Raw genomic sequence first — 27,938 nt, 5'->3', positions numbered from 1 at the left:
CAGGGAATGGCACTATTGGGAGGTGAGGCTTTGTTGGAGGAAGTGTGTCACTGTGGAGGTGGGCTTTGAAACCCTCCTTTTAGCTGCTTGGAAGCCAGTCTTTTCCTGTTTGACTTTGGAACAAGACGTAGAACTTTGGACTCCTGTCTGCCTGGAAGCTTCCCTGTTCCCACCTTGATGATCATAGACTGAACCTCTGAACCTGTAAGCCAGCCCTAATTAAGTGTTGTCCTTTAAAAGAGTTGTCTTAGACATAGCATCTCTCCACAGCAATGGAAACCCTAAGACGCCCTCCTACATCTCCAAGCTTGCTTCTCCCTTCTTAAAGTCTGAAAGAAAAGTGAAGACCCTGTACCTGCACACAGACATTCCAAAACTCATGGCCATCTGACACCTTGAGTGAAAATATCACTTCACCTCAGGCTGGCCAGACTGACCTCCCAGCTGTGAGATAAGAATAGAAGAGGAGCTGCTACAAGGCAAGGCAAGGTCACAGCCATACTTGGTTCTTAACCTTCACCAGGGAAGGAGCAACAGAGGACACATGAGCCGGGGTTGATGGGAAGGAAAGCCTACAGGAGGGCCACAGAGGAGAAGAGACTTCCTAGTCCATGGGGGCCTACAGGGGAAACCACCAAGACGGCCCCCTCTCACTTGACTTCAGCCTCGTCAGCTGTTTCCACATGGCTGTTTTGACGTGAGTCTCATTTTGCAGAGAAAGAAGCTAAGGTCCAGGCTAAGCATCTCACAGAAGATTAAATATCTCATTCATGGACTTCCAGCTTGAACCAAGGCCAAACCTGAAGCCACTCCAAAGCCATTATTTCCATTAGGGTCATTCTGTGAGCTGACAGACCAGAAACAGGCGCTGGATGCTAGCAGTGGGCAAGGGAGGTGTGAATGTCTCCTTAAATTCTCACCTCCCCCCTCTGCATGGCCTTATGTGTAGGTGGCCCAGCTCCTTTGCCCCTGGTGAACTGAGAGGGGAACATTTGGTTACACCTCGGATGTGAGGATATGAGCGAGGAGCAGGTGGAAGCTCTCTGCAAGCTGCTTGTCTGAGTCAGGCCGGCTTCTGCCTGCACCTGCTTCATATGGACGGTCAGAGCTGACTATGAGCAGTAAGGAATGCTTGACAGGAAGGATGATGGCTGGCTCACCTGGCCCTCGAAGGCCCCTCCTCACAGCAGGGGCCCCACACTGACAGCTGATACTTGAACTTGCAGGCAGAGCAGCCCCAGGAACCAGACTATCTGCCTGTGACCTTCAGGCCCCTCAGGCTGCCTACTGATCACCTGTGGCATTTTACCAGCTCAAAGGCCATGTCTCCGAAGGGCCAACTTTGTCCCCTCAGGTCCTGCACTAGAGGAACTGAGCTCACAGCACTGCAGGGAAAGAGGCATCTCTGTTGGACAGGGCCTTGCTTGAAGAATCTCCATTGTAAAGGAGCCAATCACAAATGAACAGCTCAGTCCTACATTCTCTCTGGCTCTCAAGTAACTTTGATTCATATCAGTAAAACCCAGGGCAGAACAAGAAACTTCAGTTCATTATTTCTGGTAGCAGTCCTCATTTTGGGGGGGGGGGGGGGGATGGGGAGTCATCTCCATTGATTTTGGATTGGAAACGTTCCTCAGTGAACCGGGATTCGTGTGGCAGTTGTCAATGACAAGCCTATACGCTTCAGACTACTTTAAACTTCCTGTTCCCTGAAGTCTATGAAATCCACCCTCAAAGATTAAATTCTAATCACTTGAACGCTAACCGTAATGCCACTCCACCAAAAAGCACAAATGAACGGAACTTTAGAGAAGCTTAAGAGGCTAGTTGTGCTGGTGCACACTCCAAGACAGCTCTTAGGAGGTAGAGATAGGCAGACCTCTGTGAGTTCAAGGCTCGCCTGGTCTGTCTAGCCAGTTCGAGGCAGCCACGACTGCACAGTGATGCCCGGACTCAGAAAACAAGCAAACAAAAAGAACCTTGCAGAATATTTATTTTTGTCCTGTGATTTGCAAATGAGCAAAATAAAGGCCCAGATGCACCCTGAGACTTCCCAAAATCATGAGGATAAATAGAGCTAAGACAGACTAGGAGACCTGATAGCCTGACACTTCATGCAAATACGGATCCATGGTTTCTCATTCTTTATAAGGAAAGAAAGAGAAAGCCATGGAGTTCTAAGCCTTGCAGTGAGTTAGACCCATGTTCAAATGCGCCTGATGCTGCTTACAAGGTAGGTGATAGCATGCAGCCTAGCCTGTCCGTAGATGGGAACAGGAGACCAACGGGGCAGATGCGTGTGGGGAAATCAGGCGGTGCTCCACAGAGAGCTCTCCCCAAGATGCCTACTCTTCCTGAGTCCCCAGGGAGGTCACTGTTTCTGAGATGCCAACAGGGATGGCCATTAGTCTAGTCTGTCAGCTGTTTATAACCAGGTGAAAGAAACTAGCCCTTGTAAAGACGGGGCCATAGGCCAGGTATTTTACACGCATTCTTACCCCCTATTGCAATCCTATAGGGTGTGGGCTACCATCCCCAGGTTCGGGGATTGAGGGTTTGGATTCCCAAGGTTGACTAGTTTGCCATAGTTATGCAGCTAGGAAGCCATTGTATCCTTTCTGCTGATAATGCCACATCATCTCCATCTCCAGCCTGTAGGATAGATGCTTGGCCAGTTGCGCTAAGCATCCTTAGAAGATGGAGCTGCCATTCAGCTCAGGTCCAATCCATGTGAGGCAAGGACATCAGGAAGCTACAGGTGACCTCAGACATGGCTATGTGGTCCCTTCAGCATTCCACACCTTCGTATAGCCCCACCACCACCACCACAGCATGCATCCTGAGCCAGTGGGGTCCTCAAGCTTCAACCTCAGCTCCCATTTTACAGATTGGTAAACAGGTCTGAGAGAGTGCATGGGCCCTGATGGCTCCTTGGGCAAGTGCTCAGACAGAACAATGTAGGAACTGGAGGGTCGTAAACACCTGCCAGCCCAACATCCTTCACCTGCAAACTGAGAAGACAGGAGTCCTCTAAAATAGCTAAGATGAGAAAATTGGCTTTTTATTTGCTGGAGAAAAAATAAATAAAAGTTAAGAGTAAATCAAAAGTTCTGCCAAGTTTCATGTCTCGAGTGGAGACAACCTTACACAACGAACACCATAGGAGGACCTGAAGGCTGTGGGAAGAATAACCCAGTCTCAAAAGAAAAAAAAAAGCAGAAGAGAAGGAAGCTTAAGTGGGGACGGGGTGGGGGGAGCTCAGATAAAGTCAAATTCTTACTTTTCCTGATGTCTTAATTCCTTTTGCCAGCGATGCATATACAATCACCCAGGCCAGGAAAAGGCAGAAGGCCAAGGGCCACCTGATCTCACCAGGATATTCAATCCCTGCAGAAATCTTCAGCACAAAGTACCTAAAAATCAGATAAGGAAGGAGAAAGAGAGGGAGGGAGGAAGAGAGAGAGGAAGGGAGGGAGGGAAGGAGGGAGGGAGGGAGGGCGGGAGAGAGGGAGGGAGAGAGGGAGGGAGAGAGGGAGGGAGAGAGGGAGGGAGGGAGGAAAGAGGCGATGAAGTGAAGATTTGCAAGCTTCGACCTCCCATCAGAGCATCAGAACCAGGAGATTTAAACACACCCAACACCTCCCACAACCTCTGAGCAGGGAACCCCATCAGGCAGGCTAGAGAGATTGGTGGGCCTGGCCCTTGCCTAAGGCTGTCTACTGAGCCTTTGCTGATCTCTTTAACTGAGCTGGAAGGCCATGTGTGGCCAGTGGTTGGATTTTGTGAGAGACAGTTGGCTCCATCATCTGGAGTTGCCACACAAAAAACCACAACTGATTCACAGCACTCAGGATGTGGAGGCAGGAGGATCAGGAACTTAAGGTCGTCCTCACCCATATAGTAAATTCAAGCCCAGCCTGGGCTACGTGAGACCCTCTCGGAAAACAAAAACAAAAACAAACAAACAAACAAAAATAAATAGACAGAATGAAAGATATATAGTAGAAATCCTGAAAGGGTGGACTTGGGGGGCTGCTCAGTAGTTAGAATACTGACTCCACAATCCTGAGGAGTCTGGATTCCACAAGAGGAGCCCAGTAGCCCACAAATACTCAAAATTCCAGCTTTGAGGGATCTAATGCCTCCTTCTAGTTTCTACGGGAGCGTCTATAACCACATATGAATATACTGACACAGTCACTTAAAAACACACACACAGGGGCTGGGGATTTAGCTCAGTGGTAGAGCGCTTCCCTAGGAAGTGCAAGGCCCTGGGTTCGGTCCCCAGCTCCGAAAAAAAGAACCAAAAAAAAAAAAAAAAAACACACACACACACAAAAACACAAATAAAGAAATAACATCTTTTAAAAAAAAAAAGACAAAGAAGAGGAAGAGGAAAGTCTGACTTGTCAAGAATGATGTCAGGCTTTTCCATACCAGAGGACTGTTGTACTTCTCAACTTTACAAAGTAGGAGTGGCAGAAAGTGGTCACTTAAAATGCACCCCTGCATTGTAGTTTGAGTTGTACTAGGCATGCTCCAAGGCTGACGTTGGCTAAAATGTGAAAATTCTCACTGTCGAGGGCTTGCCTGGTACCCTACCTTTAATCTCCAGCACCATGTGACCAGGGCACGGTGGTGCAAGCCTGTAATCGGGCTACATGAGACTCCAACAACGCTGGCTCACATCACCTCTGAGCACCCCAGCCTTCCTGGAGGCCCCAGCCCATGCATTCCCCAGCATCTGCTTATCCCACTCACTTACAGTCCTGCTCACACCAGAGCACATATGAGTGTGGGAGCTCAGCTTGGCTGGACCAGACTGTGCTCCCCTCCGTGAAGTATCTACGCAAACATTTCAGCAAGTACTCTTACAGCTGGGGGTCTTCTAGCAATCCTAAACCCCACGGCAAGCATTCGACAGTGCACACAGAGAAAGGACAAAACTCAGCCAGGCATGGGGCCTTGTGCCTGTGAGCCCAGCCCCCAGAAAAACTGAGGCAAGAGGATTCTTGTGAGTTCAAAACTAGCCCAGAACATATAGTAAGTCTAAGCCAGCCGGGGCTACAGAAAGTCTCTTTCTAGCAAGAAGGGAAGGAAGGAAAAGGGGCAGGAAGGAAAGAATGGAGGAAGAAAGGAAAGAAAGAAGAAAAGAATGGAGGAAGGGAAGGAGAAAGAGAGGGAGGAAAAAGGAAAGAAGGAGAGATGAGGGGAGGAAAAGAGAGACGAGGGAAGAGGGAGGGAGAGAGGGAGGGACAAAAAAGTCTGTTTCCTCCTTGAAACTAAATGCCTGACACTAATGGTTTTCTTACTTTGACTTCTCTTCCCTAGAGGTGAAGTACAGGTGGACAGAGTGACCTGGCTGGCAGATATCTGCTTGGATCACATGAGTCAAGGTTAAAACTTATTTCTTATCAACATGGTGGATTGCCACAGTACCAATCTTGTTCTTACACTTGTCATTTAGTCATCCCTCACATGCAGGCCCACAGAACACAGCACATGGCTTTTGGAAGCTCAACCAGACACAACCTCCTTCTCTGATCATCGGCATCAGCAAGGAGAGAACAAAGAGAGGCCACCCACCCCTCCCACCTCACAGCTCTCGCCAGCAAACCATCCTCTGGGCCTGCTCATAGAGCTTCCCCAGACCCAGGCAGCTTACTTGAAGTACTCTTCACTCCCGCTGACAAATGTCTTATTGGCCTGGCTGGTGAAGTTAACCATGGTCAAGTTCGGATAGGCAGTCATGCAGAAAGTAGAGTTCTTGATCTGTATCTTGGGATGGTCACCGATAACACAGGAATCTGTTCAGGAGAGGAAGAGGATGGAGCAGAAGCAATGAGGTAAGGATGGAGAATGGACAGTAGTCTCTCTGCCCATCGGAAGTAAGAAGCCAGAGCTCTAAACACTGCGGAGCACCAGGGAAATATTGGCAGAGTGAACCTCTCACCCCGCATTCTCCAGCCCTGAAATACCTTGTATTAAAACAAAAACGCACATTCATCTAACCCTGGAATCTTTAAAATAGAAAAATTGGGCTTGTGCCTTTAAACCCAGCACTCAGGAAGCAGATGCAGGAGGATCTCTGTGAGTTCAAGGCCAGCCTGACCCATATAGTAAGTTTCAGCCCATCCAGGGCAACACAGTAAACAGTAAAACCCTGTCTAAAAATAATAACAATAACAACAACAATAATAATAATGATGATGATAATAATAATAAATTTTTAAAATAAAGAAACTGGTTTTTAAAGGTCATTAAGGTCATTTAAAGGTCAATAACTCTAATGGCGTCCCATAGGTAATGAGAAAGATCAAAATCAAGACCCAAATCCATAGGACACTACAAAAGGCACATCAGTTATAGAAATCAATTTAAGCAGAGGTGACCTGTTAAGACACAGCCCCTTCCTAAGTCCTGTTGCTACAGAAGGCTTTCTAGCAAGTGGTCTCTCTGGCCAGGACAGGAGCACTAGCCTGTAATCCCAGAGAGAGAGGCAGAGAGAGGCAGAAAGATCAAAGAGGCCAGGATACAACTCAGTTGGTCGACTGCCAGGCATGCAGGAAACCCAGGTTCAGTTCCCAGCACCACATAAAACCAGGTATTGCGGCTCACATCTGCAATTCCAACACCAGGGAGGTGGACCCAAAGGAGTCAGACCAGCTTCACAGCAACTTCTAAGACTCCTGAACTAGATTCCGTGTCAAACAAAGAATAATTTCTAAGCCCTGCTCTTAAGCACCACCTAGTAATAAAGGCAACACACAGTAGATACTCTTAGAAGCTGTGCTGTGCTCTTCCCACCCTCGCATGGGTTAGCAGACATAGTGATCACACTGGGTGCTAAAGGACCTTCAACAAGACCTAAGAATGCCTCTCGGTGGATTTGATCATCATGGGCCATGTGGTGATATCCAGAAACATTTTTAACTTTTGCATCTGAGAAGCTTGGCACTGTTGACATCAAGTGCATAAAGACCGAGGATGCTACTAATGCTACAATGAGCAAGTCAGTTCTCCTTTGACAAAGAACTATCAGGTCCAAAATCTCAATCGCTGAGAAGGCCTGGAATAAGAGAAAATCCACCATGAGTGCTAGCATGCCAGGAGCTGTTCAGGTTTGGTCTTTTGCTTGTATTGCAACACTAAATGCTGGCCTCCAAGAGAGAGTATGCACTTACCCATGTGACAAACACATGTGACACTATGTAACCTTGTCCCCCAAATTTTTCCTCACTAGTGAATAAAGATACCTACAGCCAATGGCTGGGCAGAAGAGAGAGAGGCAGAGTCTTGGGTTCTGAGGAGACCATAAGGGGTGAAAAGAAGGTGGGAGAGAAGAAAGATGCCATAGGTTAGGGGTTAAGAAAGCATGGCCCTGGGGACTGGCCAGTTGGTGTTAAGAGCAGCCCAGATGAAACATAGTAAGTAATAACTCGGGGTTATCTATAGGAAATACATTTTAATAGCACGGAGGGTAGATATCTGCCCAGCTCTAGTACAGTTTGAGACTCGCTGTAAATAATAAAAGTTGTGTGTCTTTTATCTGGGAACTGAATGATCAAAGGCTGGTGAGAAGCCCTGGATTGATATTAAATAATTTCTACAAGGTGCCATGATGGACTTGCTCAGGAAGTCTTCCTCAGACCCATCAAACATGGATAATTTTTTTTTTTTGGTTCTTTTTTTCGGAGCTGGGGACCGAACCCAGGGCCTTGCGCTTCCTAGGTAAGTGCTCTACCACTGAGCTAAATCCCCAGCCCCAAACATGGATAATTTTAATCTTCACTCTCAATAGGAAGAAGCTAGGATCTTTCTGGCCATTTCACAATATGTTTCTAATGCATTATAAAGAGACACATGGCTGGAGGTTATGTCAGTGGTAAGGCACTAACTAGCATGCCTAAGGCCCCGGGTTCTATTCCCAGCACCACAAAAAGGAATGCAATAAATAAAGATGGGCAGAAACTTGAAATAAAAAGCCCACTGGACTCCCAAAAGACAGATTTACGAAGCCCCAAGTAGCAGGACAACTGGCACTGTGAGGAATAGGTCTCAGGGATGTCCACAATACCCTATGCCCATGGCCCTAAGCCTTACATCATCCTCTGTGAGATAAGTCCTGGAATCAGATGATACCCAGAGCTGCAGCCACTTGCCAAGTCTGCAAGTCCTGCCAGGAACAACGGAGCACTCCCTATTTGGAATCCTCACTCTGATCTACCCCACTCTGGAGTACACAGCAGGGCCCATGAGCTCAGATACCTAACGTGTCCAGGACGGAAGCCCAAGGAGGAAGGCGTGAATGGGGAATGTTCTCACCAATCCGTGATGACCTTTTCCAGACGTTCAGGCCCAGATGCAGAAAGTGAGTCTGCATGCCATCTCCCCTTTCTAAGTTGTGGAGACTGAGTTGAAATTGCTCTAGATACCATGACAAAGTTCACATGGCGAGAATGCCTTGTGCCCCACCCCCAGCCATGCCCCGAGCCTCACTCTCTGTGAGTGAAGCCACAAGGGCAAGAGTGGGAGTTCAGGCTTCCACCGGACCTGAGAGCACCTCCAGCTGCTGGGGATGGATGGATCTCATTCATTATTGCAGGGACCAAATTAAGTGAGATAAGAGGTTTAAACACACTCAATAAACACTAGCAGTGACTCGATCCTCATCATCGTAACCTGCCCATGCAGCAGACTGTGCTCAGTATCATTTCCCATGAACCCACTGGCCTGCCTCAATTGCCTGCTGCTCTCCCAACCCCTGTCCCTAGTTATCTCAGAGTGCTGAGTAAAGATTCTGGCAACATGGGCTGTTGACGTTGTTCAGTGGCTAGAGTGATCGCCCAGCAGCGCCAAGCCTCCGTCCGGTTCAGTCTTCTGCAGCACGGTAGACCACGTGTGGTGATGCACACCTGTGATCCCGGCATGAGACAGGCTGAGACAGGAAGGCGTCCAGGAGTGCGAGGTCAACCTCATCTCAAACAAGCAAGATGCAAATAACACCCCTACGCTTCTGGTTGGTTCCTCAGACTCTCTCTGTAGAGTACTAATAATAACTTCCCCTGGCCAAACCATTTTTGGTTGGTAGAAAGCTGTCCTATGTGGTAATAGCCACTGGCTACTGCTCACCAAACACCAGTAGTCTTCCCTCCCCGGAATAAAAACCAAAACTGGTTCCGCTAAATCTCAGACTAAGAATCTATTTTTAGAAGTCTCCTAGAACTGCCTTTTCAATATTAGCTTCTTTAATTAAAAGACAAAACAACAAAAATGAAATGCAAAAATAAACAAACAGACAGACAGACAAAAACCCAGTTTCAGAAGGATTCCAGACTGACAACTTTAAAGATTTCTTCTTCTCCAGAAGCAACACGAACCGGGTGACTAAAGTTACACTCAGATCTTGTTGCTGTAAATAACCACAGGACTTAATTCTGGCTTTTCCTGATGAAAGGCAACTGATATGCTAAGAGCTCAGGGATCCCTGCTTGCTTCCAAAATTGCCTTTGTAAAGACTCCCTAGACCTCTGGATGCCCAGGGGAGCACCACCAGCCCGGTGTAGCCTCCTAAGGTCAGGTTCCAGGTTCCCACTGCCTTGCTGTAAAGCAACCAGCAACTTCGAGCCTCCTTGCAATGTCTCTTCTCACCACTGGGTGGCAGGAGCGTGCTTCCCGGCTCTCCGCCCTTCCGGTCGGCCAGAGAAGCAGTGACAGGCCATCTCATCAGACCTCCGCGGCCCAGCAACCCCGAACAAAGAACAGCGATAATGATCAGCTAAATTGGAAAGCTGTTGGAATGGGATTCTCTTTACTCGGGCAATTATTAATAAATGAAAGCACAGGAAAGACCGGGGAGAAAAGGGATCATTTAATTAAAGTTCTAATGAAAATTAAGCCATTCCAGAAATAGAAATGGTGTTTATACTGTTCCCATTTGAGTTGACCCAGCTAAGGCCCTGTTTGAACAAAGCAGTGGCTGAACTCATTCCGCAGGGTAGGGACAAACCGTCCTCCATTGCGGATCCTTGGAGGGCTGAGTCAGCCTGGGTAGTAGCCTGTCCTACAAGCTGTATCTAGTGACGCAGAAAGCTGAGACAGGAGGATTGCTGTCTGAACTACAGAACAAGCCCCTGTCTTAATAAAAAACAGGAAGGAAGATGAAATGACTGGACATATTCTACCTCTATCTGTAGGCAGCCCCAGGGCTGATCTCAGGCTGGAGTGGGCACGTGCTTGGCATCTGCATGCTGACATAAGCAGACAACAGGGTCAGAGCAGCACGGTTCGTGGACAAAGCTCCACCCACTGTGTGTGACGTTCACAATGTTAAGTCATTTATACATCTATTCATCTACTGGGATGATGTGAGGCTTGCTTTGAAAAAGAGGTGCTTACAGGGTTGAGGCACTGTGCCTGGGGGCTTATCTGGGGAACACTGCTGGAGGGGGAGAGGGGAGTGCAGCAGGTCCACTTCCCAAAGAAGCCTGGCTTGGTATATCCATCTTGGAGACGGAGGGGGGGGGGGCTATTATCTGAATTCCCAACAGCTGGGCCAAGCAGAAAGGCTTTAAAGGAACTTGTATCTCTGTAGGTCAGGATACTGTTACCTTTCTATGTCCCCTTGAATCCACAGCAGGATTGAAACCCCTATCAAAGAGAACTTGACCCTATGTATAGAGGCTGCCCATGTGCAGAGACTGAGCGGGGTGGGGTGCAGAGAGAGGGGTGGGGTGCAGAGAGAGGTGTGGGGTGCAGAGAGGGGTAGGGCAATATTGATACATTGTTTTGTTTAACTAACAAAAAGTAAAACAATGGCTAAGAATGTCATGGTCTCTGGGCTCCTGGGAATAATCAGAGAACTATGCCCATTGTCTGTGCTCCAGCTGTTTTAATGGTGTGTAGCTAGTAAATAAAGGCCTAGCCAGGCCAGGACTCCATCCCTCTGCCTCTCAGGGTTGCTTCAAGCCACACTGGAGACAGACATGAAGCTAAACCAGGGCAGGGTTATGCCTGTCTCTTGAGGCATCATCTATGTGCCTGGCCAAGGTTATAATACCTTTATCTTTAAAAAGAATAAACGCACACGCATAGAAACACATAAACTACATAATAAATGCATGTCTACAGCAGGAAACGGAGCAGATTGGCCCCCAAACTGTTAACGTTTCTATCCTTACATCTATCTAGATAATAAAGATAAAATCCCACTATGAACATAGCATGGTCTTCCATTTAATAAGACGTGGGGGGATTTCCCCGTGCTTTATTTGTGAATATTTGTTTTCAAGGATGATAGAATATGTTAGTGTGAGGATGAGCCATGATTTACTTGCGTGACGGAACCATGTGAGTTGTTATCACATTCTAAGTTCCTATTGCTTCCCAGCACTGCCAACGTGATCGCAGTTAGCATTTGCGTGCCATACTTACCTGCCTCTAATTCTCCCTTCACGCAGATGCCCCCGTTAGAATCATCACAACGATAGCGTAACTATTGTTTGCATAACCTTTCTTGCTACCATACAGAATATCAAACACGAAAGTCACTTGGGAAACACCTGGAATGATGTCACTTTGCTAGGACTTGATAGACTAGGACACATGGACCAAAGATTCCTTAAACACCCTGGACAGGCAGAAGATCTGGGGTCACATGGCCCCAAATGCAGACCTTTCAACTTAGAGTGTACGTTTTAAAAGTCCTCTTAGCCATCTGGAAAAAAATAATAACCATCAGGTCATTTGCCATCTGTAATTCTGTAGGTTCTATTCAAGAGAGACAAAAAAAAAATCACTTTAGGATGCTGCCCTGCAGTCTCAGAAGCGTTTAGCACTGGGGTAAGTCCGTGGCCTTAAAAGACATGCATATTTGACTCCAGTCCCCGAGTCCGACCAGAAACCTAATTCAGAGCTTATGCTCAAGCTTTTTCACCTGTAACATGGGAACAAGGGAATGCCTGTGAAGGCTTGTTGTGTATAATAACACTGGCAATTCAACGAAAGAGCTTCTCAGTGAGATCAGCATGCAGTGAAGGTGACTGTCTTCACTGCGTGCTAAGATACTATCCTGATGATAGTGGACCTAGTTGGCAGAGGACTGTATATTTCTGAATGACTCCCACCTGGGGGATAGCTGCAGGACCCTGATCCCTGTGACCATATGGTCTCTCAGGCAAGCTCCAGAAAGCATCCTTGGATCCTAAATCAAAGCAACACTTGATCCAGCACACGCTCTTGGAATAGAATTTCCTTTCCAGTCATAGTTTGGCAAAGACGAGCTTGGCTCTGGGATGGGTTATGACCTGAGTTTTCTCCACTCCTGACTGCAGTTCCTGGAAAGTGTGTTTGGTCTAAACTTGGTAGCTGTTTCCAAGAAGATATTCTGACATCTGATTGCTGCCCGTGATTATGGGAAGAGCTATAAAGAGAGTCTCCCCAAGATCACAGAGTTTTTTTAAGAGGTAACCACTGCATGAGGCAAAGAAGTTGGGCCATCCCAAAACCAAGCATGATTCACATTGTCAAAAACTATTCTGGAGGCAGGGAGGGTGTCACTCGATGGTGGATCGCATGTCTGTGCTCAGTCCCCAACAGCAAGAAAAATAGAAAGGCAGTGAGCAGCTCCCACCCTGCTTGGCTTACACTTGGGCAAAAAACATTGTTTCCTTTTTGAGACGGGATCTCATGTAACCCACTGGCCTCAAACTTGCTATGCAGTCGAGGATGACTTTGAATTTCTAGTCCCCCTGCCTCCACCTCCAGGGTGCTGGAATCATAGGCATGTACTACCACACCAAGTTTATGCTGCTCTGGGGATCAAACTCGGGGTCCCGTGCATGGTGCACAAATACTCTATCAACTGAGATACATCCTAAGTCCAAATCTGAGAAGAAAATTTAAATCCTGATCCTCAGGGTCAACCACACAGTCTGATATTTAATTCACCACGTTTGTTCCTTAAGTCACTGGCGTTGCTCATTCCCAAGTGGTTCCGATATGTAACCATCAGGTTTGGGTACCGCCATTCTGCCCTGAGAACTCTATTGACAGGATCAGTGGAGTGAAGACAATGAGCCCCACAGATACTGGAGGACACTTGGCCTTAGTCATACATCCATAGAGTGGCATCTTGGGCTTGGGAACCTGTGAAAACTCCATCCCCCATTCCTGAGCACTCCCAGGTGTGCAGAGTTTGGATTGAAGGGAAGCATCTTTATTGTTCCCCTCTTATGCTATTATTCAAAAACTTTCCAGGTGGAGACTGGGTGGTGTGTGTGTGTGTGTGTGTGTGTGTGTGTGTGTGTGTGTGTGTGTATGCCTGTGTTTGTGTATACATATGATATGCATGTGTGCATAAAAGCACTACAGTGTATACTGTGTCCTCAGATATGGAAGTAGGTCTACAGGACATGTATTGATTTCAGTGTAAGATGTCCTCCATAGATTTATGTATTTGAGCACTTGGTCCCCATTAGGTGGCGATGTTTGGGGAGGTTTAAGAGGCGTGGCCTTGCTGGAGGAAGTATACGACTGGGAGCAGGCTTCAGGATTTATAGCATTGCCCAAGTGATGGTGTGAATAAGAATGTCCCCTATGGGGCTGGAGAGATGGCTCAGTGGTTAGAGCACAGACTGCTCTTCCAGAGGTCCCGAGTTCAAATCCCAGCAACCACATGGTGGCTCACAACCATCTGGAATGGGATCCGATGCCCTCTTCTGGCCTGCAGGCATACACACAGGCAGAACGCTGTATACATAATAAATAAATAAATCTTTAAAAAAAAAAAAAAAGTCCCCTATGGGCTCATATATTTGAATGCTTAGTCATCAGAGAGTGGCACTACTTGAGGAGGATTAGGAGGCGTGGCTTTGTTGGAGTAGGTGTGGTCTTGTTGGAAAAAGTGCATCACTGGAAGGGCTTTAAGGTTTCAAAAGTCCACACCAAAGCCAGTGTCTCTCTCTGCCTGCTGCCTGCTGTAGCCTCAAGTTATTGTCCCACATCTAAGGACATAGTTTATGTCACACACACACACACACACACACACACACCAGCCTCCACCTAGCGAAGTTTTGAATAGGACCAAAAAAAGAGCAGCAGTGGTGATACTTCCCTTCTACCCAAACACGGCACACCTGCAGGATTTGGACGTAGAATTCTCAGTTACGTCTCCAGCTGTCTAATTGCATGCTGCCATGCTCCCTGCCCTGATGCTAATGGATGAAACCTCTGAAACTATAAGGAAGCCCCAATTAAATGCTTTCTTTTATGAGCCGTTACGGCCATGGTGTCTCTTCACAGCAATACAGCACTGACGAAGACACTTCGTTTTCAGTGTGTTCTCTGTTTCCTGAGTGACCTCTCAGCTTCCTGCTTCTTCACCACGCCTGCCAATGGTTGCCGTGCCCTCCCCTCACAATGGAGTAAAATAAACTCATTCTTCCAAAAGTCACCTTTGGTCACGTTTTATCATAGCAGCCGAAAGTAACTAATACTGCAGGGAAGAACTCATTTTATGCTGTTAACACACCCACGGGAGCAAATGGTGTCAAAGTTCTGAGAGGTATGGGCACTGTAGGGGAAAGAACTGGTTTGGGAGATGAACGTGAGAACAAATCACAAAGACCATGTGCAACTGGCTTCAGTAGGAACTCACCTTACATGGAAAACTTGGGAGAGATCTCCTGCTTGCCGCTACCCATTAAAATAACTTAAGTTTCCCACAGTGACTGACACTACTGGGAACACACACACTCATGGATTTTTACACATTCACAGCTACTATCACATCCCCTGTCCTTCCTCTGGTAAACATGAGAAGGTAGATTACAGAATAGAGTCATTATTTCTGTTTCCTGAGTCTCCTGGCATCCATTCCTTTCTTCCACCCAATAAGATGAAAATGTATCCCCCGACTCCTGGACGCAGTGGATTTCACATACCCAGCACAACTTTCCTTTCTCCCCATAGCAGGCAGCTCTCTCCTCGGTCCTCATACTACACACATTTCTAACAGAGTCTGGGTCAGGGTCTGCAGTCAGAGCTCGGGCATCCCATGGGTGGGGTTCCTGGCGTCTATGACTTCTGGCGTTATTATTGAGAACTCTGCCAATGAGGATCACAGGATCTCTTGAGAGGAAAAGGGCAGAGAGGGTTCCTAACTCCCTCCCAGATCATAGCTAGATGGACAAATATTCAACGAAACAAAGCAAAACGTAGATTGCTTGGTAAAAATACAGATTTTCTGGCTTTGCCCACTCTAATAAAGCAAGCATCCCACACAGGACATTTAACAAACACACCAGCTCTCTGGGAACAAACATGAGTTTTCTAACTCCCATCCTTTAGTCGTGAGCTTTTTTAAATGTTAAAATTAAGTTATGTCTGGGTGTTTGACTTCACCTCTGTGCACCCAGAGCCTGCCCTGCCTCTTAAGTAATCACCAAGTATCTGTTGACTAGACCACATAACAGCTAACGCATGTCCAAACTTACCTAGTAAAAGTTTGGTTTTGTCTTTGCATTCTGGTGTGTTCCACGGGTTGTTGCAGGATCCCCAGGGCAGCACAGACACAAAAGAAGCAAACAGGTAGAAGAGCGTGTAGCAGATGATGACGTTGTAGTAGATGGCTATGAGGACGGAGATGATGAGCATCGCAATGCCACAGCCTGCAAAGATGAAGGGCCTGCATTGGCGTCATCCCAAACCCGTGCAAGAATCACACTCACAGAGATGCCCCACACAGGGGTATGCATACACGCTCCACCAGGGACATGGAGAGAATCAGCCAAGGACCCCACAAGGGCAGAAACAATGAAGGGAAAGTGACAAGGGATCGGTGTCCCTCCTCAAGTCTGGAAGGTGACAGGGAGGGCAAAGCCAGGAGGCAAAGAGGGGAACTGGACTCACCCTGCAGAGCTGGGATGGCCTTCCACACAGACACAGGACCCTGGCTGGCAAACTGGCCCAGGGACACCTCTAGGAAGAAGATAGGTAAGCCAGCCAGTGCCAGCATCATCAAGTAAGGGATGAGGAAAGCACCTTGGAAAGAAAAGTAGGAGGAAGAGTCAGGAGACATAAGCATGGGCTCTGGCCCAACTTAACCCTCTGGACTGGGATTGGTCTCCTTAAAAATAAGCTGAAGAAGCTTTTAATGTCTCAGTTCAGCAGAAGGTGCTCACAGGACAGTTTAGAACCTTCTTCCAAAATCGTAAAGCTGTACACGGGGTTACAGTACGTGCCTCAGTTTCCCCCCAGATAGAAGTTGCATGCTAATGGTCTTGTGTTCTTTAGAATGCTTTTATTCCCACCCCCACCCCAAAATAAACGCTTTCGCTTTTTCACAAATCTGTGCCTTTCACTGGAGACAGATTTGGTGGGTTCCTATTCATACCTAGGCCCTCTAAGGGCCCTCATACACTCAGCTAAGCTGGATTTGTGAGCCTCCTGTACAGTAGTCTGGGGAAACCACAAACCTTCACCTCACTAAAGCTTGGCCTGCTCTGCCTGCAGACAACTGGATGCCCTCTCCTTCGGGCAAACCATCACCCACTGGCAGCAGCATCTTCATACAGCTTCCTTCTCCACTTAGAACTTAATCCTCAGAAGTCAGCCCTCCTTCTGGGGGAGAAGTCTTTCCACAGTGCCTTGCCCCAAGCACCCTTCTCTTCAGAATATTTATGTGGACTTCTCCTCTACACTGAGCCCTCAAAAGTGTTTCTCCTTTAACTCTATATTCCTCAGAGGCCTGGAGGGGGCTGTAGTACCTAGTAACTGCAGCCTTGCGGGTTCTGGGGAATTCTTTCTCTGCAAGGATTTTCAGGCCTGCAGAGAATTACCAGGAAACACCCCCACGCAAGTCAAGGTCAATTTGAGTACTAGAGATAACAGAATCTGGAAGGCTGTGCTCAGCTGAGGAAGCTACTTCGTCATCCCCACCCTTCCCGACTTCTTTCAGGTTGGGTCTGGCAGAAGGTCGTCTTCTGCCAAAGCCTCCAATCAAGAAGGTCCCAGTAGAGGCCAGAAACTACTGAGGTGTAGGCTTGGACTCCTTCTCTATTCTCTCTTGATAAAAATTTAAAAGAAAAAAAATTCATTGTGTGACGAAGCTCCCCTCTCACGCTGCGGGCTGTGAGGCGCCAGAGCCGCACTGCGGACAAAGCCTCTGATTTTCTTCCCGGGCCCCAAGCAGTCTTCAGGGCCGCGTGAAACAAGGGCGGGCACTTTCCCGGGTAAAGGCGCTCTCCTGGAATCCCTCCCCTCGCTCCATCCCAACGCGCAAACTCCCTTCCAACCCCATCCTGCAGCCCCAAGAACAGCACCTCATCCCTGCACTCAGCCCTGGCCATTCTCTGCTGGGGGAAGAGTGGAAATCCAGTCGGGGCGCTGAATCCTATCAGTTTCTGGGGCACCCCTAATATCTGCATTAGTACTCGTCAACGTGTCTTATTCAGAACTGCAAGGACGGGGCCAGGTGGAGGGTATTTTCTATTTTACACAGTAACCGTCCCCGGTTGCATCATGGGTTACACTCGGGACACCAAATACCTTCTGGAGTGGACCTAAAACCTGGCCAGAGAGGACTGGGCGAGGGCTGCATTCTTTACACTTTTGGTCCAATAGAGATGTGAATTCCTGGAGTGTCCTTGTCAGCTGGCCTGGGGTGAGCAGCCAGCCCCTCCCCTGTACCTCTGGTGACAAGTCAAGGCACCTTGACTTTATAGGGTCCCTTCCTGGTTGGCACATCCAAGGTCCAATGAGTTCTAATCCATGTTCCTCTCTTTCCTTTCAAAGACCGCATCTTTCACACAGTGAGGACACAAGTAAGGAGATTCATCTTTGCTAAATGACTTAACTAAAATCAAAATATCTCCTGCCTCTTCCCAAGAAAGGGGATGCTGGGATGGGGTACTTCTGAGAGATTACCCAATAAGTAGGCACACCCCAAACTCCCCACTGCGTTCTTGCACCTTGCATTGTGTCAAGGTTGTTCTCTCACAGTCTTTGAACTCTCCAAACGAGGAGGGGGCTTGGGTTTCCCAGGTACAATCTTAAGCCAGACACAATTTGACCTTCAGAACCGCAGGGCATCAGGCTCTAAAGTGCATTTCCTGCAAGGGAGTACTCACTTCTTGACTAATCGGTGTTTAACTTGAAATCGAACATCCCTGCTTCCGTGTACACTTGGCTGGGGACCCAGTCCCCAGTCTGGGTCAGTAGAGATCCCTAGTGAGTAAGGCTCGCAACTCAGCTGAGCCATGTCCACTCTGAAATCCAGCGGGTTCCACTCACTCCTGCAGTCTGGCCTGCAGAGTTCCAGGTTGCCCCAAGCTTCCCTCCCAACCTCGGTCTAAGGTGTTCCGAGGCACCCACCCCACCCCTCCAGCGCCCGCCCCCTCCGCAGGCGGAAAGAGCTGAAAAGCCATACCTCCCCCGTTCTGGAAGGCCAGGTAGGGAAACCTCCAAACATTGCCCAGCCCCACTGCGTACCCCACCATGGACAGGATGAAGTCCAGTTTGCTGGACCAGTTCCCTCTGGCCTTATTCTCATCCCCTTGCTCGTCCTCCTGAGGGCGGAAAAGCACATTGTCGGATAGCAGACCCAGGTACGTCCTAGGCAGGCCCCATTCAGCCCTCCCCCACAACAGCCGAGGGTCCTTCCCCAGCAAGCAGATCCCCAGTTTCCCACATAGGATGCATCGGCAAGCAAGATCCCAAATCTGAAGAAAGGGTGCATCTACGAGCAGAGCCCTTACCCCTCACCCTTTGCACCAAGTGTTTCAGCAAGCAGGCCCCCAAATTTTATTTTAAAGAACCACTTTAATCAGACCTATGACCCGGTTTCCCAAATCCTGCAGTCATGGCACACCAGCAAGCAGCCTTTCCGCAAGCACATCAGTTCCTTCACACCCAACCTGTCGCCAGGAGTTCATTTAGCAAGCAGACTCCCGGCCGGTATCATGCCAACTTTGAAGTTCTCAGCAAGCAGGTTCTGAACCAAATCCTTCCCCATCCCACAAAATCCCTCACCCTGAACACCCCCCTCAGCCCTTTCTTCGAAATGTGTGGCAGAAATAAGAATTGGAGTGCTTCAAGCCAGTCAGGGCCCCTGCCTCACATTTCCCTGCCAAAACTTGCAGGCAAAACCTGCCTGGTCAGCACATTTTAAAAGATGCCTCCTTCAACCCTGGTACGAGGGAAACAGTCAGGATGGAGAATTAGAGTTGACACAAGAGAAAGAATGGAAGACTCATATGGTAAGAAACAGGACAGCAAAGCCTGTTCACTCTCTGTTCACTGTTCACTGCTTGGGCTCAGCCAGTGTCTACAACTGGACATTGGGGGGCACTAAATATTTGTCTCTGGGGCATCTGCCAACTTACATTAGTCTGTGATCTCTGGGCTCATGTCTCCAAGCTCACATGGATTCCATTCAAGAAAGCCTCAGCAAAATGAATAGGGGGGACACCTCGTGTGAATTCTGTGTTCCTGACACCCAGACATTGAGGTACCCTGCTACCCAGTTGTCCTTCACCTAGCAAACGACAGCTTGGAGTGCTTCATGAGGTTCTCCAGGTCATGGAGGATAAAGCAGTGATGGTCAAGAGAGAAGACTGCCTATGGGCTGGAGAAGGGCAGAGTGATTGTCAGAAGGGGCTGAAACATTGGCACTCTCAGGCGGGGCAGCCCTACTCAACCCCACTGCTGTTCCTCCCACACACACCGTCTCCACCTCTAGCCCCACCCCCAACACGGCTGACAGGGTATGGGAGTCCCAGCTCTTTTTGTCGCAGTGCAGAGGTAAAGGGAGGTGTGTGAAACACGTTTTCTACTCCACTGTGGGGCACATGCCATTAGAAGCATCTAATTTATGCAGAACAGTGTTCCAGAAAGAAATTCCAAAGCAATTCCAAAATACAAGGTTATTTCTAGTTTCCCTGATGACTGGGTGGCTGATTTCCTACTATGTGAGTGGGGTCGGGGTACAGATGATTAGAGACAGAAAGGTCTGTAACCCCTACAGTGTACAGTGACGCCTTATCTGCTCTACTCTCAGCCTTGGAGCTCTGGCCACACATCTAGCCCATGACTGCCGGGCAAACAGGGAGCTAGAGGAAAGACAGACCAAGGAGAGGAAAGAGATAGAGTCCCTGAAACAGCACAGGGGTGGGGGTGGGGGTCAGAGAAAGAAGAGAAATCACTGGGGTGAAATGGATCACAAGCCTTTAAGGAGGAAAGACTGTATCCCTGATCTAGAGATCAGGATTCACTCTGCCAGGGATTTTTTTCCTATCTCTGATTAAGGGGATACCCAAGTGGGAAGGACCTGAGCTGAACCGTATGTGAGAGGCCCTATGTTAGAAGAATTAAAAAAAAATAATTAGATACTGAGGTTTAGAAGGGCCCAGGTTAAGAGACTCTGATCAGCGGCACCTCACTAAGAGTTCTAGGGTAGTAAAATTGGTTCACGGGGGGTTGAGGGAAACCTCTCAGAATAAGCTACATCCCCCGCCCATACCACCCCAGGCTTGTCTCCGTGCTTCCTTTTAAATTGGAGCTTTTATTTTTAAAGAACCGAAAAAGACTCGAGACATTGATAGGATGGGGACACGCGTCTGTTGCAAGATGCAGAATCTGACTGCTTTTATTTAACGGATCTGCACCGGTTCTACCGCTGAGGCTGGGAAGGGCAAGTCCGAACCTTGCTGGCAGGATCACTGCACACACACCCCCAAACCTTAACTGGGGACCTGACACCCCTCCCGCCCCCCAGCGGTGCGAGCTTCCGAAGCCCCAAAAGCTGCCTCCAGCATCCGCCACCTGGCATTGCCAACCCGTTTCAACATCAGCATACGTGCACCCGCCAGGGCCCAGCTCCCTTCGCGCGGTTGGTGAGCAGCAGGCAGTGAGGCCGCTTGTGACCTGCTTACCGGAATGGTAGTGGTGGCCACGCTGCCCGGGAGCACCGACGCGATTCCATCGGTACCCAACACCACTGTGCTCTGGCTCATATTCACCCAGCCCACGGCTGGGGTATTGTTGTGCTCCAGCGTGCCCTTGCCCACACTCACGTTCTCGTCCTCCTCCGGGCCACGCAGAGCTGGAATCTTGCAGTGTAAAGCGTTGCCAGCCCCAGCGGCCCCGGAAGGGGGATTGGCCTGTGCGCTGTGCCCTTCGCTTAAGTCCCGGAGGGCCGCAGAGGTCGCTTGTGCCTGGGGGCTGCTAAGTTTACAAAACCCTACTCCAGGCCGCTGTGCCTCACAGGCTCTCGCATCCGCAGACTGGAAAGTTTGGGCGCCGGTGGAAGCCGACCTGGGCACACGTGGCGGCTGGACAGCGGCCGCGGGGGCTGCCGCAGGAAGATCCTGCTCAGGGCTGGTCCTAGGTGCTCGAGGGCTATCCCGGTGGCCCGGCACCGTTGCCTCCAAGATGTTGGTTGGTGGTTTATTCATTTCCTTGGGAGCACTGCAATCCTGCAAACACAATGTCAAGTTCGTGCAAAACAAACAAACAAATAAACAAAAAGTCACGGCAGCATTAAAAATAAAATATATGGATCTTCAAACACAGATGCACACATTCCAGGTCCAGGCACAGAATAGACAGGGTAACAAACGGAATCAGCCTTACTCCACTCGCCAAACCCGTCTGTAACCCCGGGAGGAGGAGGATGAACAGAAGCTCGAGTGGGTTCTGGCAGGGGAAAAGAGGCGGGCAATATAGAAATAACCCTACAGCCAGGAACCCCCTGCCCTCTGTGGATTTCAAATCAAGGCTGTGGGTACCACATCCCCTTCACCATTGTGGCAAGATTCTTTAATTTTCCGCCCCATTTCCTTTGTCATTCAACAATGCACATTGCCTTTTTTTTCCCCTATAGACAAGCTGCGATCACAAAACAAGCTCTGGGGTAGGCCAAGGCTGGAAGCCATATGAGTAAATTCAAACTCCAGCACCCCAACCTACCTTTGTCACCCAAGTAGCAAAGTCAAGGATAAAGGTTTTTTTTTTATCAGAATATTACCACTAACAAACATCCCACCACTTAAACAATAAACTAGATGGGAAACACATGGTAGTTGGCTTTGACCCTCACAATCTCTACACTTGATTCCAGACACATATGATGTATACGGACCTTGCCAATTTCTTATTTTTATTTTGCTGTCCATTCCCGAGAATATAATACTTTCCCTCCCTACTCTTGACTGAGGACCAAAACTCACCAGTAATTTTCATTAGCTTTCTCCCTATTGAATTTTAAACGTAGACTTGCCAGCAATGGGTTTGTTTCCCTTTTTAGGCTTCCGTGCGTGCTAGTCTTCTTACCTTTCAGAGTTCCAAGATAGTATAAATAATTACTTCACTGTAAAACTAATCAAAGTCCCTTCTCCTCGACTGAAATCCTCTGCTCTAACTCGCTTCACAAACGTACAGACCCAGTTTACTTGCACCCAAACCGAATACCTGGACTCCAGCCGGCATTCTCAATTGCCTCTAAGACGCATAGCGACCCGCGGGTGCGGAAATCTTGGCTTTCAGCACCATGGACAGTACCTGGGATCCGGTTTGGGAGCAGCAGCACGAGGAACTAGGGAGAACTCCTCTGTCTGCCCTCAGGCAAAGCTCCCAAGTAAGAATACCTGAACCTAAGCCTTCGAAAATGGTTCTCTACCTCTTGCCTATTGCACAGATAGTTCCAAAAAGAAATACCCCAAACGAGCCTGCCATCCTTATCCCCCACATCCACCTTTCTTCTTTAGAGAATAAAAGCAAGCACTCACCATGTCTGATGCGGACAACAGATTGAACCGTAGAGTAAAACCCCGCTACTGGTCTAGGTTTGGCCCTGGAACAAGAGGCGCTTTCTATATCTCCCCAGGAAAGGCCGGGTTTGCGTCAGTGGGAAGCAAGGTGCCCTTCGTTTGACATCTTCCTGATAATACACGTTTGATAAATCATTACCCCTTTGGATTCGGATTTTAAAGGGACAACAGCCTGGAGTACGCGGTCTTGTTGCCACTCGGGTAGGAGGGGGCTGCGTGCTTGGCGTGACTCATGTGGGTCTGATTACTAAACCAAAGCCGGTGGGAGGGAACGAGAAAAGTTTGCCACCTCCTAATTAAGGGAAACATGGGAGAGACACGTCCCACTGCGCCCAAGACTCCAAGGCAAGGCACAGCCGCCAAGCAAACGGATTAGACTGGAGTGAGGGAGGGGAGTCAAACCAGTCTCCCTCTCCCACCACATTCGCTTGCACTCTCCCTGAATCTATGTCAGATTCTAAAATATCACTCCCCCAAATAATGGCAGGCCTGTCTCAGGTATCCAACCAGATTGTCCATCCTGTTCCAGGCTAGGGTCCTACATTCGGTGAGAGCACACCTGGCTGGTCAGTGTGTGGTGTCTAGATCCCTACATTCCAACCTTTCCAGAAAACCAGTCTAGGAAAGACCCCGGGTTTTCGTTTAAACTATTACATGCATTTTCTCATCCCTGTTTTCTCTCTGCTAATCCTGTTTCTCATTGTACTTTTTAGGCTCTTGTGGAATTTTTTTAATATTTAATTTTAATACTGACTTAGTCCTTCAGCCTCGTAAAATCCACCCTTTCTCCATAGTCCTCCAAACAAAAATCCTTTAAAATTGGATCGGAACAGTTTTACCTGAAACTAGGATCTCCAGCCACCCGGGACAGGGCTAGCCCTCTGGGAAACCATAAGAGGACTGCCAACCCTAAGATGGGTGCGTGCCCAGCCTTGAGTGGCCAGGTGGATTGTGGACTTTACCTGGGGTACAAGGCAGCAGCGACAGTTACAAGAGGGGAAAACCCTTGGCAAAGATGTCATTTGGAAACTAGAAGGGGATTCGCAGCAATATGCCTCTCCTCTCCCTTGTCTTGACAGCCTAGCTAGGGAACCATAGCCTCTGGAACGGGAAGCTTGGAAAGCGCTGCACTCCGCGCAGCGGGGCCCACCGCCTCCGGGTCCTTGCCGTCGCACTCGACTGGGCCGTCTCCCTGCGGAGCCAGGACAAAGCCGCGGCAGCCGAGGGCGCAGGCTGCGGTGGCAGATTGCGGTGGACGCCGGGGGCATTGCTGCGACACTCAGGGTCTCCTCCCTCACCCTTCCAAGACTTCAAGAGTGGTAGATGTCTCTGTGAGCCTGGCTCTCTCAGGATAGCCACCTGGATTCCGGGTCTGCATTATTTGGGATTGGGGGTGGCGGGGGATGGGGTAGATAGGTAGCCAGAGGAGCTTTGTCCTCCCAGTGTCTTTCGGGTTCCAGATAGCCTTTTATTGACATTTACTGTGTTTTCACTATCGGGCCATCTGCAACACTTCCACGAAATTATCACATTTAAGTTTGCCAACAGCCTTTCGGAAATCATTCCCATGTTAATTCTGTGAAAGCTAAGGTCAGGGTCTATTTTGAACGTCAAAGAAGTTACTGACTCCTCCACAGAACGTTGCCTGCACCAGTCACCCACTCTAGGCGACAGAGAAATGGAGAAGGACTCAGAAGAGGAATAAATGGATGCCTGGGACCCTGGGTACGCTTACTGAAAAGAGCTCTGAAAGCCAGTAAGGTTCACAGTCCTATAATATCCCCAGATCCCAAGAAAGAGCAAGATCCGGGAGTGGAGAAATGGGAAGCCTTGGCCTCTACGGAGTCATGAGACCCGCCCCTAGTTAGATTCAAGTCTGGCTCAGAGGTCCATAGGCCACTTTGACTGCAAATAGTCACGACTTCAAAGCTTGTGGCCAGTCTCCAAATTTGCATTCCAGCAGCCCCTGCCAAACTTGACGCGCGCGGGAGTCGGTGGAGTGTGCAAAAGAACCTGGCCAGTAAGGCGGGATGCACTGAGGTGGCTGAGTCGTGCAGGACTGCTCCCCGCTGCCCTCCACCTCTACTCCGTTGCTGACTGTGAGTGATGCCCAACACCCCCGCTCAGTCTCCAGACCTGACGTGTCTCCTGGTCAAGTGCGCATTTGGGTTAGCGTGGGGCTAATCAGGTCCTGCAGAGGCGGGTGAGTAGGAGGCGCTCAAACTCCACAAAGGCCCCCTCCTCTAGCCGCAAGTTTCCAGAAAGGAGGGGCTGCAGATAGAGCAGAGAGACTGTTCAGAGACCAGACAACAAGAGTCACTCTGACAGGATAGTAACCAAAAGAGCAACTCCTTCCTTCTCCCCTCATCTCCCCCACCCCGCGAGTGAAGCAGAGACCTGACACTGGAGCGAATCATCTGGAGTCCAATTGTGTGTCAGTACCTGCGAGGTTCAAAGGATGGGGCTGCGGAACTAAATAAAATTAATTAATTAATTAATTAATTAATTAAAAAGCAGAAATGGGTGGGGTGAAAAGTCTGTCACCCACCCCACATAAGCCTCCACCCCCTGCCTCTTCTGCCGCTGCCGCCTGCCTGTTCAGAGTGATAATCTGGGCCGGTGCACACCGCAGCCAAGGAGGCTGTAAATCCGCATCCATCAGTGTGCAGCCATTCGGTCGGAATTAGCCAGTCGCTATGGCCTTAATTACTTTGTCAAAGATGAAAAATAGTAATTGATTTTGTCCTCTATCACTTGCCCCTCTCCCCTCCTTCCTTGCAGATAAGCAAATAAATAGCTATTTGGAAAGACTATGTCCACCACCCGGCTGGGGCAGCCGAGGGAAAAAGAACTGTCTGGAGATAGCATTGAAGCTGGTGTTTGTGCCAAGACTCAAAAGGCAGCTGGAGCTCAGGATGAGAGTACCCAGAGGACAGCCATGCTAAGCCAAGGAAGCCAGGCAGGAAAGGAAAGGGTGTTTTACTCTACTATTCTCTCAGTGCAGTGCCTTCTCTGGTGCAGGATTTGGTACAAGGAAGAACCTGCAGTATGATTCATCGGAAAGGCCAAGGAACTTGCCTGGGGTCTGCAGGCAGAGCTAGGATTGGAGCCAAATCTGGGTGGGTTCCAGTCCACCCCATATCATACGGAAGAAATGAAACGTGGTGTGAATTGTGCGTCTTTGTTTAGTTGATGTCTACGTGGGTATGTCAACCCTTACCTCTAACGGATGGTGGATGGCGGATGGGAGGGCACCACGTGAATTTCAGGTGACATTGCTTGACAGTCAAGAAGCCAGGCAGCACTTTCTCCGCCTGCCTACTGCTACCTATTGCCATTACTGCGTTGTGTTAAGAATCTAAGCTCTGCAGACAGACTGCACTGCCTCCTGGTTCCCTGACCTTGAAGGACATTGTCCGTTTGTTAAATAAAGAATTAACCAGGGGCAGGCGGGGAGGGACTTGAAGATAAATGAGAGGGTGCACATGAATGGATTGAAGCTGGTGTGCTGAGGATTGGCCATTGCTATATTCTGTCTAGGTGGACTAAGGTACGCTTGAAGACTTGCAGATTTAGGAAAAACAACAGATCTCTGGGCCTGGTTCACAGGGTACAATATGAGTAGATGGATACAAAGAGCAGACAACTTTCCAAAAAGATAGCCACTGTGAACCCATTTTCTCCTTAGCCAATAAAACAATCAAGAGTTTACCTCTTTCTTTTTCTTTTAACTTTTTAGTAAAAAAAAAAAAATGCCCAAAACACTGAAGCCGCTAGGAGTCTGTCCAGAAGCACCTTTGTTTGCATTAAGGTAAAATACAGTGCACATTGCAGAAGCTTGGAACTTAGTATTCAGCCGTGTCTCGGGTTGGTCCAGCTCTCATTTAGATACCTGGTGTCAAGGGACACAGACATATCAAAGCAAGTCTCCTTCTTTAGATCAACCCAACGGAGTCCATACTGAGGACTCTTTGTACCAACTGCACGTCACAGATCCAGACACTCCTGCCGGATGCTGGCTCCCAACTCTGCAATAACGAGGAGGCTCACGTCACTGCAGCAGCATGCAGACCAATAGGTGCTGGCCACAGAAGTGGGAGAGCTTAGAACAAACTGTAAAGGACCTTCAAGGACAGCTGAAGTCTCTCACCCTACTTTCCCGGTGTGTGTATGGGGGAATCCCAAGAGCCACGTGTAACAATAGAAACAAAGTCAATTAGCACAGCCTTTAAAAATTCCACCGTATGATCCTTTCAGCTGGCAAAACTAGTCTTAGTAGTATTGCCCAGTGCAGTTAAATCTGTTTTCTTATGGCACAATTGACAAAGTGAAACAAATATACATGACCATTAGATCATTAGTATGCAAAGTTTTGTAGCTGTTAACATGGATTAGAGTCAGATTGGAGATTTTTAGGAAATCTTGAGATACGCCAGATATGTAGAATGTGTTTAGGAGAATTAGGTACGTAGCTCAATCCCGAGATTACTTGCTCACCATACCCTAAGACCAAGTTCAATCCCCTGCACTGAATAAAACCCGGGAATCATGGGTCACACCTGTAATGTCAACATTTGGGAAACGGAGGCAGAAGAATCAGACGTTCAAGGTCATTCTTAGCTATACAGTGAGTTTGAGGCTCGTCTGAGACATATGCAACTCTGTCTCAACGTAAATAGACATTTTTTTGCATAAAAGAAGTTAAAGTATTATGAATGCGCACATAGGGCCACCCAGACGTGGAAGCACACATATCAGGAGGCAATTAGGAATTAAGCTAACTGGTCAATGCTGTGAGCATTGCTGTGATCAAGGTAGATGGTGACAATGAAGAGAAGCCAAGGAAAAGGAGAGAAAGGGTAGAAAACTTGAACTCTCAAGTCTAACTGTACAATAATACTCACGAATCTATGTCAAAATGCTATGTATACTTTTTAAAGAGATTAAATTCAGGGATAGAATCTACCACCCTAATGGATGAGAACACTCACTGACCTGGCCTCTGACACCCGCATGTTGGTCAGTATCCATCCATAGCCACCACCTTTCTCTAAGACACAGAGCTCAGAGCAAGGAAGTGAGATAATTAAGTGACCAAGTGCCAATGGTCCT

General features: G+C 48.5%; 1 protein-coding gene across 2 annotated transcripts in view; it reads right to left on the bottom strand.

Moving 5' to 3' along the window:
• Slc6a5 (solute carrier family 6 member 5) overlaps nt 1-27,938 on the bottom strand; it is a 65,928-nt gene that overhangs the window by 28,575 nt on the left and 9,415 nt on the right. Inside the window, exons 1-7 of one of the 2 annotated variants that reach the window (NM_203334.2) lie at nt 22,785-23,049; nt 20,931-21,473; nt 18,428-18,566; nt 15,910-16,041; nt 15,495-15,668; nt 5,666-5,807; nt 3,281-3,413 (exon numbers count right to left, since the gene is read on the bottom strand). In NM_203334.2, the coding sequence (NP_976079.2) occupies nt 3,281-3,413; nt 5,666-5,807; nt 15,495-15,668; nt 15,910-16,041; nt 18,428-18,566; nt 20,931-21,473; nt 22,785-22,787 (1,266 nt within the window). In that variant the 5' untranslated portion in view covers nt 22,788-23,049. Of the gene's footprint in view, nt 1-3,280; nt 3,414-5,665; nt 5,808-15,494; nt 15,669-15,909; nt 16,042-18,427; nt 18,567-20,930; nt 21,474-22,784; nt 23,050-27,938 lie in introns of those variants that run through there. The other variant, XM_087606931.1, reaches the window with a different exon arrangement.

The sequence above is a fragment of the Rattus norvegicus genome, chromosome 1 (assembly GCF_021556685.1).
Source record: "Rattus norvegicus strain SHRSP/BbbUtx chromosome 1, alternate assembly SHRSP_T2T, whole genome shotgun sequence".
Taxonomy (NCBI): domain Eukaryota; kingdom Metazoa; phylum Chordata; class Mammalia; order Rodentia; family Muridae; genus Rattus; species Rattus norvegicus.
Note: the sequence above shows the minus strand (reverse complement) of the source record. Positions and strands in the feature narration are given on the sequence as shown.